The following is an 18,055-nucleotide window of genomic DNA, read 5'->3' as shown; positions in this document are numbered from 1 at the left end:
AAGGATAAACAAAATAAGAATTTTTATGTTTATATTCATGGGGTATATTGGCCTGCAGTTTTCTTTTTTGTACTATCTTTGTCTGGTTTTGGTATCAGAGTGATACTAGCTTCAACTCCTTCTTTTTTAAAGTGGTTTTTTTTTTTTTTTTTGAGAGAGAGAGAGAGAGAGAGAGAGAGAGAGCGTGCGCGCGCATGGATAAGCAGGGAGAGAGAATCCCAAGTACGCTTCATGCTGTCAGCACATTGCATGATGCAGGGCTCAATCCCAACCATGAGATCATGACCTAAGCTGAAACCAAGAGTCAGACGCTTAACCAATTAAGCCACCTAGACACCCCCAATTCCTTCTCTTCTAGTTTCTGGAGAGATTGTGTAAAACTGGTGTTAATTCTTCTTTAAACATTAGAATTCTCCAGTGAAACTATGTGGGCCTGGAGACTTCTTTTTGGAGAGCCTTTTTTTCTAACCTGTTTATTTTGAGAGAGAGAGAGAGAAAAAGAGAGAGACCATGGGTGGCGAAGGGGCAGAGACAGAGGGAGACACAATTCCAAGCAGGCTCCATGCCGATAAAGCACAAAGCCTGACAATGGGGCTTGAACTCATGAACTGTGAGATCGTGACCTGAGCCAAAATCATGAGTCAGATATTTAATTGACTGAGCCACCCAGGTGCCCCTCTTTTTTGGGAGTTTTAAAATTACAAAGTCAACCTCCTTAACAGAGACCTATTCAAATTATCTGTTTCATATTGGGCTAGATGTGGTAGGTTGTGTTTTTGAGCAAACAGTTTATTTTGCATAAGTTGTCAAATTTACTTCTGTATAGTTGCTCATAGCGTTCCCTTATTATCACTTTGATGCCTGAAGGATCTGTAGTAGCACCCCCTGTTTCAGCCCTAATGCTGATCATTGCATCTTCTTTTTTTGTACTTCAAGGATTCTTTCCTCTGTCCCATCCAGTCTGCTGCTGAGGTCATCCACTGAGTTTTTAATTTTTTTTTTTTTTAATGTCTCGCATCAAAAATTTCCACTAGGTTCCTTAAAACTATTTATTTGAGGAGACTTTTCTATGTATTTGCTAAGATACTCTTTTTTTTAAGTTTATTTGGAGAGAAAGAGAGGGCATGCATGCCTGTGCCATCGAGTGGGGGAGGGGCAGAGAGAATCACAAGCAGGCTCCACACTCAGCACAGAGCCCAACTCAGGGCTCAATCCCACCACCACAAGATCATGACCTGAACCGATATCAAGAGTCAGACACTTCACCAGCTGAGCCACCCAGGTGCGCCTTTCTGGAGATCCTCTATTTTTTCACTTGTTTCAAATGTGTTCGTAATTGCTTATTGGAGCATTTTTATGGTGACTGGTTTAAAATCCAACAGATGATTCTAAAACCTGCCATCTCAGTGTTAGCATCTATTGTCTCTTCTCGTTTGAGATTTTTCTGGTTCTTGATATGATGAGCGATTTTTTTTAAAAAATTGTTTTTAATCCTTATCTACTTTTGAAGGAGAGACAGAGTGCAAGCTGGGGAGGGGCAGAGAGACAGGAGGACACAGAATCCAAAGCAGGCCCAGGCTCCAAGCTGTCAGCACAGAGCCCAACATGGGGCTCAAACCCACGAGCCACAAGATCATGACCCAAGCTGAAATGAGACATCCAACTGACTGAGCCACCCAGGCGCCCCTGATGAGTGATTTTAAATTGAAATCTGGATATTTGGGGTATTGTTGTGAGACTCTGGATGTTGCTTTAGCTGGCTTCTTCTGACACTGCTCTAGCAGTGGAAGGGGGAGGCACCACCTCATTACTGTCAGATGGGAGGCAAAAGTTCAGGTTCCTCAGTCTCCATTTTAATACCCAAGGGGAGAAAGGGATTCCTCATTATTCCTTAACAGTCAGAACTCCCCATTAGGCCTTCACTGATACTACCTTCTGGCTGGGGGCAGAAGGAATGTCTCATTAGCATTCTCACATGGTGTCCACTGACACCACCTTCCCCGGTCCTCTGCCTAGAGAGAGTGCACTTTTGTTCAGAGCAATTCTGAATGTGCCTCTTGGCACTTCCAGGTTGGAAGCTTCTTCAGCTCAAGTTGAGATACGCAAAACAAAAACAAAACCCAAGGAAGTCACCATCATGGTGTTACTTGGGTCCCAAGGTCTCTAACCAGTCAGTCTTCCTCTCTCCACCTTTTAGAGTCTTATGTTTGTTTCATATATAATGTCTGGGGTTTTTATAGTAGGAAGAACAGGAAAAAACATATCTATTCCATCTTCGCAGAAATGGAAGTCCTCCATTTGTTTTTTTAAGTAATCCAATTTTTCTACTATTGTCAATTATAATAACATTAAGCATTTTTATAACTGTAACTTGTTCATTTGCAGCTGAGTTCTGATCTATCATTGCACAGAAACAGAAATTACATGGTTACTAAATTACTTTGTGCTGTCAGTTCCTCTACACTTTATCATTTATATTTTCTCAATTCTCTCCCTTTAAAATAAAACAACTCAATGAATGGGATACATTTCCACCACCCTTCCTTCAATACTACGTTTGGTTTAGATCTAAACAAATGAGATCAAAAGATTAAGTAAATACATCAATTCTTAGTTACAAACACCATGGTAATGTTTCATTTATTTAATTTTTTAAAATTTTGTAAATGTTTTTATTTATTTTTTAGACAGAGACAGAGCATGAGCGGGGGGGGGGGGGGCAGAGAGAGAGGGAGACACAGAACCCAAAGTAGGCTCCAAGCTCTGAGCTGTCAGCACAGAGCCCAACACGGGGCTTGAACCCATGGACTGTGAGATCATGACCTGAGCTGAAGTTGGACGCTCAACCGACTGAGCCACCCAGACGCCTCTATTTAATTTAATGGTCAAAAATATGTAGTTAGTTTCAAGTTTTTATTTAAATTCCATTTAGTTAACATATGGCATAACATTAATTTCAGTAGAATTTAGTGATTCATCACTTACATATAACACCCACTGCTCATCACAACAAAGTGTATTCCTAATACCCATCACCCATTTAACCCATCTCTTACCCACCTTTCCTCCAGCAAACTTCAGTTTGTTCTCTACAGTTAAGACTCTGTTTGGGGGCACCTGGGTGGCTCAGTCAGTTAAGTGTTTGACTTTGGCTCAAGTCTCACACGAACATGATCTCATAGTTCATGAGTTTAAGCCCCATGCCAGGCCCTGTGCTGACAGCTCAGAGCCTGGAGCCTGCTTCGGATTCTGTGTCTCCCTCTCTCTCTGCCCCTTCCCAGCTCTCTCTCAAAAATAAATAAACATTAAAAAAAATTACAAACAAAAAAAGAATCTGTCTTATGGTTTGCCTCCCTCTCCCCCCATACCGCGATCATCTGTTTCATGTGAGTGAAATCATATGGTATATGTCTTTTCTCTGACTGATTTTACTTAGCATAAACTCTTGAGCTCCATCCAGATCACTGCAAATGTCAAGATTTCATTGTTTTTGATGGCTGAGTAATATTCCACTGCATGGCTTCTTTATTCATCAATCAATGGACATTTGGGCTCTTTCCATAATTTGGCTATTGTTGATAATGCTGCTATAAACATCAGGGTACATGTGCCCCTCTGAATCAGTATTTTTGTATCATTTGGGTAAATGCCTAGTAGTGCATTTAGTGCGTAGTAGATAGATCACAGGGCAGTTCTATTTTCAATTTTTTGAGGGAAGCTCCATACTGTTTTCCAGAATGGCTGCACCAGGGGCGCCTGGGTGGCGCAGTCGGTTAAGGGTCCGACTTCAGCCAGGTCACGATCTCACGGTCCGTGAGTTCGAGCCCCGCGTTAGGCTCTGGGCTGATGGCTCAGAGCCTGGAGCCTGTTTCCGATTCTGTGTCTCCCTCTCTCTCTGCCCCTCCCCCGTTCATGCTCTGTCTCTCTCTGTCCCAAAAATAAATAAACGTTGGAAAAAAAAAATTAAAAAAAGAATGGCTGCACCAGTTTGCATTCCTACCAACAGCGTAAGAGGGTTCCCCCTTCTCCACATCCTTGCCAAAATCTGTTGTCTTATGTTAATTTTAGCCATTTTGACAGGTGTGAGGTAGTATCTCAACATGGTCTGGATTTGTATTTCCCTGATGATAGGTGATATTGAGCATTTTTTCATGTGCCTATTAGCCATCTGTATGTTTTCTCTGGAAAAATGTCTATTCATGTCTTTTGCCCATTTCTTCACTGGATTATTTGGTTTTTGGGTGTTGAGTTTGAGAAGTTCTTTATAGATTTTGGATACTAACCCTTTATCAGATAGATTATTTGCAAATATCTTCTCCCATTCCATCAGTTTCCTTTTAGTCTTATTGACTGTTTCCTTCCCAATGCAGGAGACTTTTATCTTGATAAAGTCCCAATAGTTCATGTTTGCTTTCATTTCCCTTGCCTCTGGAGATGTGTCTAGTAAGAAGTTGCTATAGCTGAAGTCAAAGAGGTTGCTGCCTGTGTTCTCTTCTAGGATTTTAATGGTTTCCTATTTTACACTGAAGTCTTTCATTCATTTTGAATGTACTGTTGTGTATGGTGTAAGAAAGTGATCCAGTTTCATTCTTCTGCAAGCTGCTATTCAGTTTTCCAAAGACCATTTGTTGACAGACCTTCTTCCATTGGATATTCTTTCCTGCTTTGTTGAAGATGAGCTGACCATATAGTTGCAGGTCCATTTCTGAGTTTTCTATTCTGTTCCATTGGTCTATGCGTTTGTTTTTGTGCAAGTACCATACTGTCTTGACTACAGTTTTGTAATATAGCTTGAAATCCAGAATTATGATGCCTCCAACTTTGCTTATCTTTTTCAGGATTGCTTTGGCTATTTGGGGTCCTGTGTGAGTCCATACAAACTTGAGGACTGTATGTTCTAGCTGTGAAAAATGCTGACGGTATTTTGATAGGGATTGCATTAAATGTGTAGATTGCTTTGGGTAGTTTAGACATTTTAACAATAATTGTTTTTCCAGTCCATGAGCATGGGATGTTTTTCCACTGTGTCATCTTCAACTTGTTTCAGAAGTGTTCCATAGTTTTCAGCATACAAATCTTTTACCTCTTTGGTTAGGTTTATTCCTACGTATCTTATGTTTTTGGTGCAATTGTAAATTGGATCTATTCCTTAATTTCTCTTTCTGCTGCTTCATCATTTGCGTATAGAAGTCCAACAGATTTCTGTATGTTGACTTTTATATTCTGCGACTTTACTGAATTTATGGATCAGTTCTAACAGCTTTTTTGGTGGACTCTTTTGGATTTTCTACATACAGTATCATGTCATCCGCGAATAGTGAAAATTTGATTTCTTCCTTGCCATCTTGGATGCCTTTCATTTCTTTTTGTTGTCTGAACTGCTGACGCTAGGACTATGTTAAATAGTAATGGTGAGGGTGGACAACTCTGTCTTGTTACTGACCTGAGGGGAAAAGCTCTCAGTTTTTCCCCATTGAGAATGAACATTAGCTGTGGATCTTTCATATATGGCCTTCATGATGTGGAGGTAGGTTTTGTTTTATTTTGTTTTTTAATCAAAAATGGATGCTGTACTTCGTCAAATGCTTTTTGTGCATCTAATGAGAGGATCATATGGTTCTTATCCTTTGCTTTCATTGATATGGTGTATCATGTTGATTGATTTGTCAATAATAAATGACCCTTGCAACCCAGGAATGAATCCCATTTGATCATGGTGAATGATTCTTTTAATATACTGTTGGATTTGATTTGTTAGCATTTTGTTGAGAATTTTTGCACGCATGTTCATCAAGGATATTGGCCTACAATTCTTTTTTAGTAGGGTCTTTGCCTGGTTTGGGGATCAATGTAATTCTGGCCTCATAGAATGAGTTTGGAAGTTTTCTTCCCATTTCTATTTTTTGAAAACAGTTTGAGAAGAACAGGTATTAACTCTTCTTTAAATGTTTGGTAGAGGGGCGCCTGGGTGGCTCAGTAGGTTGGTTAAGCATCCAACTTTGGTTCAGGTCATGATCTCATGCTTCGTGAGTTTGAGCCACACATCAGGCTCTGTGCTGACAGCTCAGAGCCTGGAGCCTGCTTCAGATTCTCTCTCTCTCTCTCTCTTTCTCTCTCTCTCTCTGCTGCCCCCCCCCCCCCCCCAGCCAACTCATGCTCTGTGTCTGTAAAAATGAATAAATGTTAAAAAACAAAAACAAAAACATTTTTAACATTTGGTAGAACTCCCCTGGGAAGCGATCAGGCCCTAGACTTTTGTTTGTTGAGAGATTTTGGATTACTGTTTCAATTTCTTTGCTGGTTGTCAATCTGTTCAAGTTTTCTATTTCTTCCTGTTTCAATTTTGGTAGTTTATGTGTTTCTAGAAATGTATCCATTGCTTAAAGATTGCCCAATTTTTTGGCATGTAATTTTTCATAAAATTCTCTTATAATTATTTGCATTTCTGTGGTGTTGGTTGTGATCTCTCCTATTTGTGATTTTATTTATTTGGGTCCTCTCTTCTTTTCATAAGTCTGGCTAGGAGTTTGTCAATGTTACTTCTTTCAAAGAACCAGCTCCTGGTTTCATTGATCTGTTCCACTGGGTTTTGTTTCTATTTGTTTCATTTATTTCTGCTTGATCTTTATTATTTCCCTTCTTCTGCTGGCTTTCAGCTTGATTTGTTGTTTTCTAGCTCATTTAGGTGTAAGGTTAGGTTGTACATTTGACATTTTTCTTGCTTCTTGAGCTAGGCCTGTATTGCTATATTCTTTCCTTTTATGACCTCTGTTGCTGCATCCCAAAGGTTTATGACTGTCACATTTTCATTATCAATTGTTTCCATGTACTTTTTATTTCTTCTTGTATTTCCTGGTTGACCCATTCATTCTTTAGTAGGATGGCTTTAATCTCCATGTATTTTTGATCTTTTCAAATTTTTTCTTGTGGTTGACTTCAAGTTTCATACTATTGTGGTCAGAAAACATGCACAGTATGATCTCAATCTTTTTGCACTTGTTGAGGCCTGATTTAAGACCTAGTATATGATCTATTCTGGAGATTTTCCCATGTGCACTTTAAAAGAATGTATATTTTGCTGCTTTAGGATGAAATGTTCTGAATGTATCTGTTAAGTCCATCTAGACCAATGTGTCATTCAAAGCCATTGTTTCCTTGTTGATTTTCTACTTAATCTGTCCATTGATGTGAGATATTAAAGCCCCCTACTTTTATTGTATTATTATGAATGAGTTCCTTTATGTTTAATGGTTGTACCTATTTGGGTTCTCTCAAGTTGGGGGCATAAATATTTACAATTGTTAGGTCTTCGTGTGAGATACACACTTTTATTATGATACAGTACCCTTCTTCATCTCTTGCTACAATCTTCAGTTTAAAATCTTGTTTGTCTGATATTAAGTACTGCTACTCTGGCTTTCTTTTGACGTCCATTAGCATGATAAATGGTTCTCACTATCCCCTCACTTTCAATCTGCGGGTGTCTTTAGGTCTATAAAATGAGTCCCTTATAGGCAGCATATAGATGGGTCTTGTTTTTTTATCCATTCTGACACCCTACGTCTTTTGATTGGAGTATCTGGTCCATTTACATTCAGTGATTATTGACAGATATGAATTTAGTGCCATCTTATTACTCATTTTGTTGTTTCTAGAGATTTCCTTTCTCTAGTCTCTGTCACTTTTGGTCTTTCTTTCCCAAAGAGTCCCCTTTAATATTTCTTGCAAGGCTGGTTTAATGGTCATGAACTCCTTTAGTTTTAGTTTTTCTGGGCAACTATCTCTCCTTCTATTCTGAATGATAGCCTTGCTGGATAAGAATAATTTGGGCTGCATATTTTTCCCACTTAGCACACTGAATATAACATGCCACTCCCTCTGTCCTGCAAAGTTTTTGTCGAGAGATCTGATGCTACCCTTATTTGTCTTCCCTTGTAAGTTAGGGACTTCTTTTGTCTTGCTGCTCTTATGATTTTTTTATCTCTATATTTTGCAAATTCAACTATGGTATGTCTTGGCATTGGCCTGCTTTTGTTGATTTTGATGGGAGCTCTTTGTGCCTCCTGGATTTAGAGGTCTCTTTCCTTCCCCAGGTTAGGGAAGTTTTCAGCTATAATTTCTTCAAATAAACCCTCTTCCCCCTCTTCCCTCTTCTTCTCCTTCTTCTTCTTCTGGGATTTCTAGAAGAATTTTATCTATACTCCTGAATGTTATTATGCTTTATGGAGTCACTGAGTTTCTAAGTCTACATCTGTGATCCAGTGTTTTTCTTTCCCTCTTCTTTTCAGCTTCATTATTTTCCCTAATTTTATCTTCTGTATCACTTAGTTCCTCTGCTTTCAGTTTTGTATCTTGGTTATAGTATTTTTTACTTCAGCCTGACTAGTTTTTAGGGCTTTTATCTCTGTGCGAAGGGACTCCCTGGTGTCTTCTATGCTTTTCTCAAGCTCAGCTAGTATCTCTATGATTCCTGCTTTAGATTTTGGATCAGGCATATTACTTATATCCGTTTCAATTAGATCCCTGGCCATGACCTTTTCTTGTTCTTTCTTTTGGGATCAATTTCTCCATCTTGGCATTATGTCTATGTCTCTGCTGTCTTCTCTGTGTTAGAAAAGCCTGTTAAGTTTCTGCCTCCTGAGAGTAACGGCTTTGTGAAGAAGAGGCCATATACTGTCCAGGGTCTGGTGCTTCAGGAAGTGTCTCTGGTGTATTCTGTGTACACTCTACTGCTGTGTTTTGGCTGCTCTTTCCCTCAGGTCAGTCCTCTGCAGTTACTCCTTGCCTGCAGTGGGGAGTGTTTGGACGTTGGCCAGAGTGTGGCTGGCAGGTTTTAATTAGGTGTGCTCTAGTCTGTCTGCTTGTTAAAATAGACCTGATGCTATTTCCACCAGAGTTGAAGCTTTGCAGAACTCTATGGTCGGGGGTTTGTGCTGGTCTCCTGGGGGAGGGGCTTGCTGCTTTGGTTCTCAGGCACACTTCCCTACAAAAAGCAGAGGGGTGCAAAGTACAGAGGGGTGGGCCTTTATGTAAGCGGTTCAGGCCACCACTGTTGGTGCTGTGCTGCTTACTGAAGTCAGTTTACCCTGAGGGATGGGGACAGAAATGGCACCAGCCCCCTCCCTCATGCCCAGAGTGAGAGTTCATGCCCACTGCTGTTCGAGGAGCCCTCCTAGAAGAGCAAACAATCTCCCCCAATGTCCCAGGTTTCCTTCAGCTCACTGCCTTCACCCTGCCTATGTGTGGGGCATCTGCCCATCCAACAGCACAATGTGTCTGTGTTCTATCCCAGGCAGGCTGGCTGAGTTTTAAAACTCCAAACTTTAGGGAACTAGTGTGGTATGGACTCACACTGGTCCTCTAAGGGAGGGTCTTGCCACATTGGGACTGATGTAGGTTTGTCCCAGAAGGGCAGTTGCAGCAAAGAGGGGTGTGGAATCTGGAGTAAAGCACAGCAAAGAGCCACTGTCCACATTAGCTGCCTTCAGCAGATGGCTCTGTGCCTATGCTGAGGGGCAAGGGAGGGTTAATGATGCCCACCAGCCCTTTTGTCTCTGGAGAGACAATGCCACCTTTCCCAGATGCTCTGTAAGAAGGGGGAACCACCTCTCCCAGTACACCATCTGCCCCTGGGCTATCTGCCCTTCTTCTCTACAGGAGCACTACAGTGCCCTCTGGGCTCCACACCACCCATGCCATAGACCTCCAAAACTCAAGTCTTTGAGCCTTGTTGGTTGTAAAACACAAAAATCAGCCCCTCTCCTTTTCCCAGTCAATGGTTTTGGAGAAGTGTTTTCCTTGTGTGATCCCCTATCTCTCTCTCTCTGTTTCTTTCTCTCTCTCTCTCATCTTTGCAGCACCCATGATCTACTTCTCCCCCAAATCATATCTCCACACCTACCTTCCATGATGTGGCCTCTTCTCTCCCTCTAGTTGTGCAGTTTGTTCTGTCAGTCTTTAGATCAATTTCTTGGGTATTCAGAATGATTTGATATTTATCTAGCTGTGTTCAAGGAACAAGCCAAGCCTAGGGCGCTCCTACTACTCCACTATCTTAAATCTTATCCAGTGATGTTTTAAAATATTCATTTTCAAAGAGGTCTTAGATTAGCAATGGAGAAGATGTCCAACAGTTAAAGATTTTTACTAGAGCCAGCCTAGTACTAACTATCTAGATTTCTACCCACTTGTTTCTTCCAATTACAAAATTTCTTTCTAATTTGAGGTTTAAATAATTTATTAGCTAAGGCCCATCTACATATCTCATAATACACTGGTAGAAACAAAGACATTTTGAGTAATTACCTATATCTAACCTGAAGGACTCTGATTTTCCTACACTACATTCAGACATCTGACCAAAAAATACTGGTCACCACTTCTCCCTCCCCCATTATGTGCCACACACTATGCGAGGGTCTGGAAATACTGACATGAACAACATCAACATTTGCCCTTTTATATGCTTGTGAACTTCCTGAGACAGTGCTATACAAAAGCAATGCTTCTCAGACTTTTCTACCACCTAACCCAAGTATTCAGAAACCTGGAGAACTCAAGGTAGAAAACAGTCTACTTAGTCTTAAGTCTTCTGACTTATCCTTAAAATTCAGAGGGATACTACTAGCCATGATATATTCACATTTGGTTTAATTACAAAACATTTTTGGGGCACCTAGATGGCTCAGTTGGTTAAGCGTCCACCTTCGGCTCAAGTCACGATCTCATGGTTCATGGATTCAAGCCCCACGCTGGGCTCTGTGCAGACAGCTCAGAGCCTGGAGCCTGCTTTGGATTCTGTGTCTCCCTCTCTCTCTGCCCCTCCCCAACTCTCTCTCTGGTGCTCTCTTTCAAAAATAAATATTTTTTAAAAATTAAAAAAAAATTTCCCTGAGAAATATCTTTGAATAAAATTGAATATAACAATTTTATGCAACATAAAAGGAAGATATGTAACATTTCTACCATGGTTTGTATACCCCAACCCACATCTAGAGCCCAGTTGCGAATCACTTTACTAACAGAACAACTGTCCAACACATTATAAATAAAACAGCAATCCTACCTCTACCTCTCTTGGCATCCCTGGCATACTCTGTCTTAATGTTCTTCATAGCACTTACCATAAACTGAAATTTTACATGCTTCTATAATTACTGTCTGACTCTTCCCCACTAGAATATGAGATTCGTAACAGCAAAAGTCTATTTGGTTCACTACTCTGTTCCCAGTACCAAGAACAGTGCTTAACATAATTGGCGTTCAATATGTTGATAATTATTGAATAAGCAAATGAGAATCACAGCAATCCTCACTTTTATTTCTTACATAAGAACTCAACCTCCTTTATCATTATCTATCCTCCGAATGTCCTTCTATGATGATAAAATACAAAATCTTTTAAGATAACCTATTTCAGTTTTCCTACTGCTGATAAAGATTATGTTCGAAGATGTAGCCAATTAAAATTGCTACTCTAAGAGCTTCAAATTTTTATGCCCTTTTCAAAGGTTCCCTATGTTTCAGTTGGCATACATTTTAAATATTCCCTTGAGGTCTCATAGATTCTTTGCAAAATATTCAGCTGGAGAAAGGAGTGGCAAGAAAGGAGTAAAATAGAGGCAGAAGTAGTTGGTGACTGGATGGGTGCTGAGAAAGAAAGAGGTGATATTGGAGATGATACCATTAGTTCTGGTAATGGAACACCTTACTGCAGTCTATCATCCCCACCTGAAGGTCAATCACCAAGCTGACTAGACAGATACCCCTTCCCAGGTCTTGGTTACTCAAGTGCACAAACTAAGACTGTCTGCTTACTTTGGATTACTCAGCTGGGAATCTTTAGACCTGCTCGGTCCAAATCAATAACCACTAGCCAGACGTGGCTTCTGACACTTTAAATGTGGCTAGAATGACTCAAGAACTGAATGCTGAATTTTATTTAATTTTTATTTAAATATAAAAGCAGAAGCAACACAGGGGTGTGTGGATGACTCAGATGGTTGAGCATCTGACTCTTGATTTCGGCTCAGGTCATGATCTCATGGTTTGTGGGTTCAAACCCCGTGTCAGGCTCCATGCTGGCAGTGCAGAGCCTGCTTGAATATTCTCTCTTTCTCTCTCTGCTCCTCCCCCACTTGCACTCTGTCTCTCTCGCTCTCAAAATATATACATAAACTTTAAAAAATAAAAAAATTAAAAAGCTGAAGTAACACTAACCATGACTTTATTGTTTGGTAGAGCTACATTTCACTTTAACTGGTGCACTGTATAAATTATTATTATTGTATTTAGTAGTGCACATGTACATCTTAGTTTTTTTTTAACTTAGCTACCAAAACTTTTAAATTACATATGTGGCTTGCATCATATCTCTATTGGACAGCACTACTCTGCAACAGTGGTTCTCAACTGGGACCACTTTGTCCCCCAGGGGACATCTGGCAAGCTCTAGAAACATTTTTGGTTGCCACAACTTGGGAGTACTATTGGCATCTAGCAGGCAGAGGCCAAGGGTGATACTAAACATTCTACAACGCACAAGATAACTTTGTTTTGGAAACAAAATATACCTGAATGCCACCACTGCCACTACCTCAGTTCTTTTATCAAAGTACAACAGAGAAAAGCACCCATTACGTAGGTCAAGTACCCATTACATCAGAAGTAATGAGGGGTGACATGATGGCTGATGTTAATAGAAAGGTTTTTGTGGAAGAGGAAGAATTTTGATCACAGAAGAAGGGTGGCAGGATTTTAAAAGGCAAAAACAAAAGGATGAGGAACACATTTTCTTTTATTGTTAAAGAAAACTACTACCAACAAAATGCAAATTGCACTCATGAAAATGAATTGATAAGCCTCAGGCTAGTCAGAACCAGAAACTCTTGCAACAGTTTAGGGAAGGAGGTCTTGAGGCCTTAAGCTAAGTATACTGTAGCTCAGAAGGAACAAATGGAATAAACGCTTAGTACTTTGAAAGCAGTTTTTTCTTTAAACATCCTTATCATATACAGTATAGAAACTATTTCAAGAATGACAAATGAGCATTATAATGTGTTTAAACAAAAAATAAAGTAGATGGCCATTTTTTTCCATTATTAATCAGTAGTCCCAAACAAGATTAGACCAAGTCTGAAGCTAAGGCTGAAAAAGGCTTTTAGGCAGACAACGTTACCTTTCTGGGTCAAGTGCCTTCTCATTTTTCATCCATCTAATGGCTGGAGGAGGAAGTCCTGAAGCGACACACGGCAACACTGCATTCTGACCAAGGACTCTGACTAAGGAAGAAGGTTGTTTCAGAAATACCAAGTTTGATGTGAACTCAGGATCTAAAAAATAGAAGACAATAATTAAGAAAGCACTTTACCACTTTCATCATGAGGAATTGCAATTTCCTGTTCAGTCTGTGTGGTTTTATTTATTTTTTAAGTAGGCTCCATGCCCAATGTGGGGCTTGAACTCATGACCCTGAGATCAAGAGCTGCATGCTTTACTGTCTGAGCCAGTCAGGCACCCTGTTTGGCTTTATATAACTAAATATTTTAAGAAAAAGTGACACAAGAAAATTCCAATTAAATTAGCAAGCATTTCTTAAGTCATTTCAATGTGCAAAAACATCATGCTACGCTCTCTGGGGGCCTTAAAGATGTACAAGTTATAGCTCCTAACATAAGGTGCTTACTGACCAACTGAGAGATTATTTGACGTGAATCCCCTTCACCTTAAAAGACTGGATAAGGGGGTGTCTGGGTGTCTCAGTCGGTTAAGCATCCAACACTTAGTTTTGGCTCAGATCATGATCTTGCGGTATGTGAGTTTGAGCCCTGTGTTGGGCTCTGCTGCTTGGGATTCTCTCTCTCTGCCCCTCCCCCCACTCATGCTATCTCTATCTCTCTCAAATAAATAAACTTTAAAAATAAAAAATAAAAGACTGGATAAGTAAATGCTTCATGAGTGGTTCAAAGAGAAAAGACTGAGCAAGTTCAGGATCCTTAACAGCATCCTCTCCATTCATAGGGGTATCATAAGAGGTTTCCTTTACATCCCTGTATCTGTGTTACTTATGAAAATCTTTCTGAGTTTTGTCTCTTTACCTTACTCACGCAGTCTGTCAATCCTTTGATTTTTACAATGGTACAGCTATGAGGCTACTACTCGGAGTGCGTCCACTTTATATAGCTGCCCTTTTATGGACATCTGAAAAGGCTACACTTTTATGGGTAGAACATCTATTTCCAGTATTAAGTTTTGAGAAGACAGACCATTCTCAGGTAAAGAGACATGATTCTGGTCTTCATACTCTTAGGAAAAGATATTCTACAGCCACGGTAACCACCACCAGGGCTGGCTTTAACCTCGTGTAACTAATTGATGACAGTTCTGTAGCCATGGTAACTAATAAACAAGGTCTAACAGATCAGTGACAACTCGCTTCAGTGAACATGCCTTGGAAAGTCAGCCAATGAGTGATAGCCTCGGGCTTTAGAAGTCAGCCATTCAGCAGTGGAATTACTTGCTTCTACAGCTGACATTAACCTGCTCTCGCCTCTGTAACCAACCATTAAACATGCTTCTTTGGCTGACATCAACCCACCATTGCCTCTTAACCAACATACCAAAAACAACGTCTTCCCCAAAATTCTATACGAGATTAGCAGTTTGTATTAATTCAAGAAGACTGTGCTTGAAAGTACGGTTTTCTCTTACTTAAGTAAAAAGAAACATTCAGTACTTCGTTTATGTTTCAGATATTGAGTGATGGCTCATCCTTTGACACTGAAAAATCTTGTTTCCTTGGATCCGGTTTTAAGGATTTGCTTGAATGGTACCCCAGGTATAAAGAAGAAACAGGACCTCTGCCATGTAAAAGCAAGTCAGGAAGTAGGCTGGAAGACACCGTGATATGGTAATAGTTCTCTTCCCCACCCCCCCCAGATTTAGCTACATTTAATCAAATTTTGATAGAAACAGACACCTTTGAACAAATATCTATTGTCTTCTGTTCTGCCAGTTACCATTCTTGGCAGCAAAATTCCCTACCCTTATTGAGCTTACCTACTATTAGGGGAGAGAGACAAGAAACAAGACAGCATATGTCAGATAGTGATATGTTCTGAAGTAAAACGAAGCAGAAGAGGAAACTATGGGGTGGAAATGGAAGACTTATTTTAAACAGTGGTCAAGGAAGGCTTAACTGATACAGTGACATTTGAGCAAAGAAATAAGACAGTTGATTCAGGCAGACATCTAAGGGAAGAGAGGACTCCAGGCAGAGCAAATGCCAAGTAGCAAGACCTAAAGCAAAACAGTGTTTGGAATGTTCTAGAAACATAAGGTGGCCACAATCACAAAGTGAGGGAGAGAAGAGTACCAGATGGAAGGAGTGTTATGGGAAGAGAGGTGGCATTAAGATTATATAAATCCTGGGGCACCTGGGTGGCTTAGTCGGTAAAGCATCCGACTTCTGCTCAGGTCATGATCTTGTGGTTTGTGGGTTCGAGCCCCATATCGGGCTCTATGCTGACAGCTCAGAGCCTGGAGCCTGCTTCAGATTCTGTGTCTCCCCCTCTCGCTGCCCCTCCCATGCTCATGCTCTGTCTCTCTCAATAATAAATACATGTTAAAAAAATTAAAAAAAAAAGATTATATAAATCCTTACAGGCCAAGGACTTTAACCTTTACTCTGAGATGAGAAACGATTAGGTTTTGAGCAAGGATGTGACATGATCTAACATACATTAAAAAAAATAACTGTGGCTCCTGAGGTGTAAACACACAGGACAGGAATGCCAAGGACATGGATGATGACAACAAAGAAAGAAACTGCATTAAAAAAAAAATTAGTTCATGGGGTGCCTGGGTGGCTTGGTCAGTTAAGCGTCCGACTTCGGCTCAGGTCACGATCTCGCGGTCCGTGAGTTCGAGCCCCGCGTCGGGCTCTGTGCTGACAGCTCAGAGCCTGGAGCCTGTTTCAGATTCTGTGTCTCCCTCTCTCTCTGCCCCTCCCCTGTTCATGCTCTGTCTCTCTCTGTCTCAAAATAAATAAACATTAAAAAAAAAATTTAAAAAAAATTAGTTCAAAGCTCATCAGGAACACCCTCAAGCATCGCTGTTCAAACACTGGTCTCACTTTGCAAGCCAATCCATAGACCAAAAATTAGCCTATGAAGTAGCTGTATATGACAAACCTGCCAAAACAACGTAAGGATGGCCCAACTATATCCATAAGCTCAGGTGTAAGGGAGAAATGTGGAGAGAATCAGGCACCCAGCAGTGGGAGTGGAAGCCGAAAGGTGAGACATCAGGAGGCTGAAGGACTGTGGTGAGCAACAAGTGAGAGGGTGTTATGAGCAGAAGAGACACAGCCAGGAAGAGACACACAAAACAAGATCATGAGGAGAGCCAGCAGGGGCAGGAAGAGTGAGAACCCACCAAGAGAGGGAAGAAGGAGCTGGGTTTGCATTAAAATAAGGGAGTGTTATAAAGATCCAAGGACTCTTGCTTACCAGTGTCTCCAGAGCTGCTGTTTTTGTTACCATTCTGCGCATCCCTTCTATGAACTAGCCTGAGCGAGTCTCTGATGCTGACAGGTAAAGACAACTAAGTGTATGAAGTATTACAGGGAAGTAGCAGATGGAGGCTTGACGAAAGACACAGAGCTAGTGTTTGGCCAAGAAGAAAGTCATAGATACGAAACACATTTTATCACTTGATACATTTTTACTGACTAATGTATTCACTAAAGAGAGGATCTTCCTGGCACGTTTTCTTTTCTCCCCCTGTAAAAAACTGAAACTCCTATGCTGACATTAACTTGTCACACCACACATCTGACAGTGTTTGATGAAAAAAGAAAATTCTAAAAGAACCATTTTTATCCATTAACGAACATAAAACCACGGGTCCTGATGACAGGGGGATACCTGGAAGAACTTTTAACTCCGCTTCATCGCTATACTTCGGCGGCCCGCCGCTCTCAACTGTGCAGCGGTAGAGCCCTCCGTCTCCTTCAGTGGCGTTGCTCACAACCAGTGTCCCACTTGGAAGTTTGATGACTCTATCATCCAGAGGAAGAGGCTGTCTGTTCTGTTCCCACCTCACAAATGGGACCAGATCCACACTGACTTCGCAATTCAGAACTGCACTGTTCCCAGCATAAACTGAAGAAGGTTCTGGTTGGCTAGCAAATCTTGGAAGACCTGGACAATAAAAAAAAGAAAAGAAGAAATAAAATGTAGTTAAATGTGACTTTAAAATGCAGTCATGGGAACCAGGAGAAAGTCGGCCCCTGTGGCCATGAGTGGAACCAGGGTCCAGATGAAGGTCTGTGGGTCAGGAAATTGGCTACAACACGGATACAGGTCAAAGAGGCAAATGTACTAGGGATAAACGGAATCAGATTCCTCACGTTGGAGAAGCAAGGTATAAATATGGAAAAGCAGAGGGCAGAATAAATCCCATATTCGTATTGGTAGAACTGAAGTATCAGTTTAAGCTTACAGTTTTATGTGATTATACAAATATAGTTAAATGTATATATAAATGTAAATGTATATATGTATAATATATATACATTTCATAGTTATTACAAACAGACATATGTATATGTGTGTGTGTATATATATGTATACGTATATATTCTGGACTCTCTCTGGACAGAGCTAGGAGATATACACATACGTTTGTGTGTGTGTACATGAGTGTTATGTGTGTGTACAAATATATATGAGATATACACATAGGTATGTATGTGTCTGTATAAATATAAACAAATATATATGTAAATGTGTGTGTGTGTGTGTGTGTATATATATATATATATATATACACACACACACACACATTTCCTAGCTCTATCCAGAGAGAGCTCAAAATCAATGCCACCTAAGTAGCAATGAGTAGATATGGTGACACAATCTTGATTTCTAAATACATTCTCCACTACAAGGAACCAATGCTCCTTGGAGAAGTTCATTCTAGGACTAGAATAAGGAAAGTACAAGATAAACCTGGAACATCCTATGACAGAAGTAAGGAAGCATTCAAAGAACAA

At 40.4% G+C, this 18,055-nt stretch overlaps 1 protein-coding gene across 8 annotated transcripts in view; it reads right to left on the bottom strand.

Annotated features, from left to right (window-relative positions):
• Positions 1–18,055, bottom strand: part of NEO1 (neogenin 1) — a 242,602-nt gene that overhangs the window by 150,662 nt on the left and 73,885 nt on the right. For all 8 annotated transcript variants that reach the window (XM_040493211.1, XM_040493210.1, XM_040493204.1 and 5 more), the window contains exons 3-4: positions 16,926–17,201; positions 13,178–13,331 (exon numbers count right to left, since the gene is read on the bottom strand). In XM_040493211.1, the coding sequence (XP_040349145.1) occupies positions 13,178–13,331; positions 16,926–17,201 (430 nt within the window). The remainder of the gene's footprint in view (positions 1–13,177; positions 13,332–16,925; positions 17,202–18,055) is intronic.

The sequence above is a fragment of the Herpailurus yagouaroundi genome, unplaced genomic scaffold (genome assembly GCF_014898765.1).
Source record: "Herpailurus yagouaroundi ecotype Mexico unplaced genomic scaffold, PumYag 184, whole genome shotgun sequence".
Classification (NCBI taxonomy): domain Eukaryota; kingdom Metazoa; phylum Chordata; class Mammalia; order Carnivora; family Felidae; genus Herpailurus; species Herpailurus yagouaroundi.
This window is presented reverse-complemented; position numbering and strand designations above follow the sequence as displayed.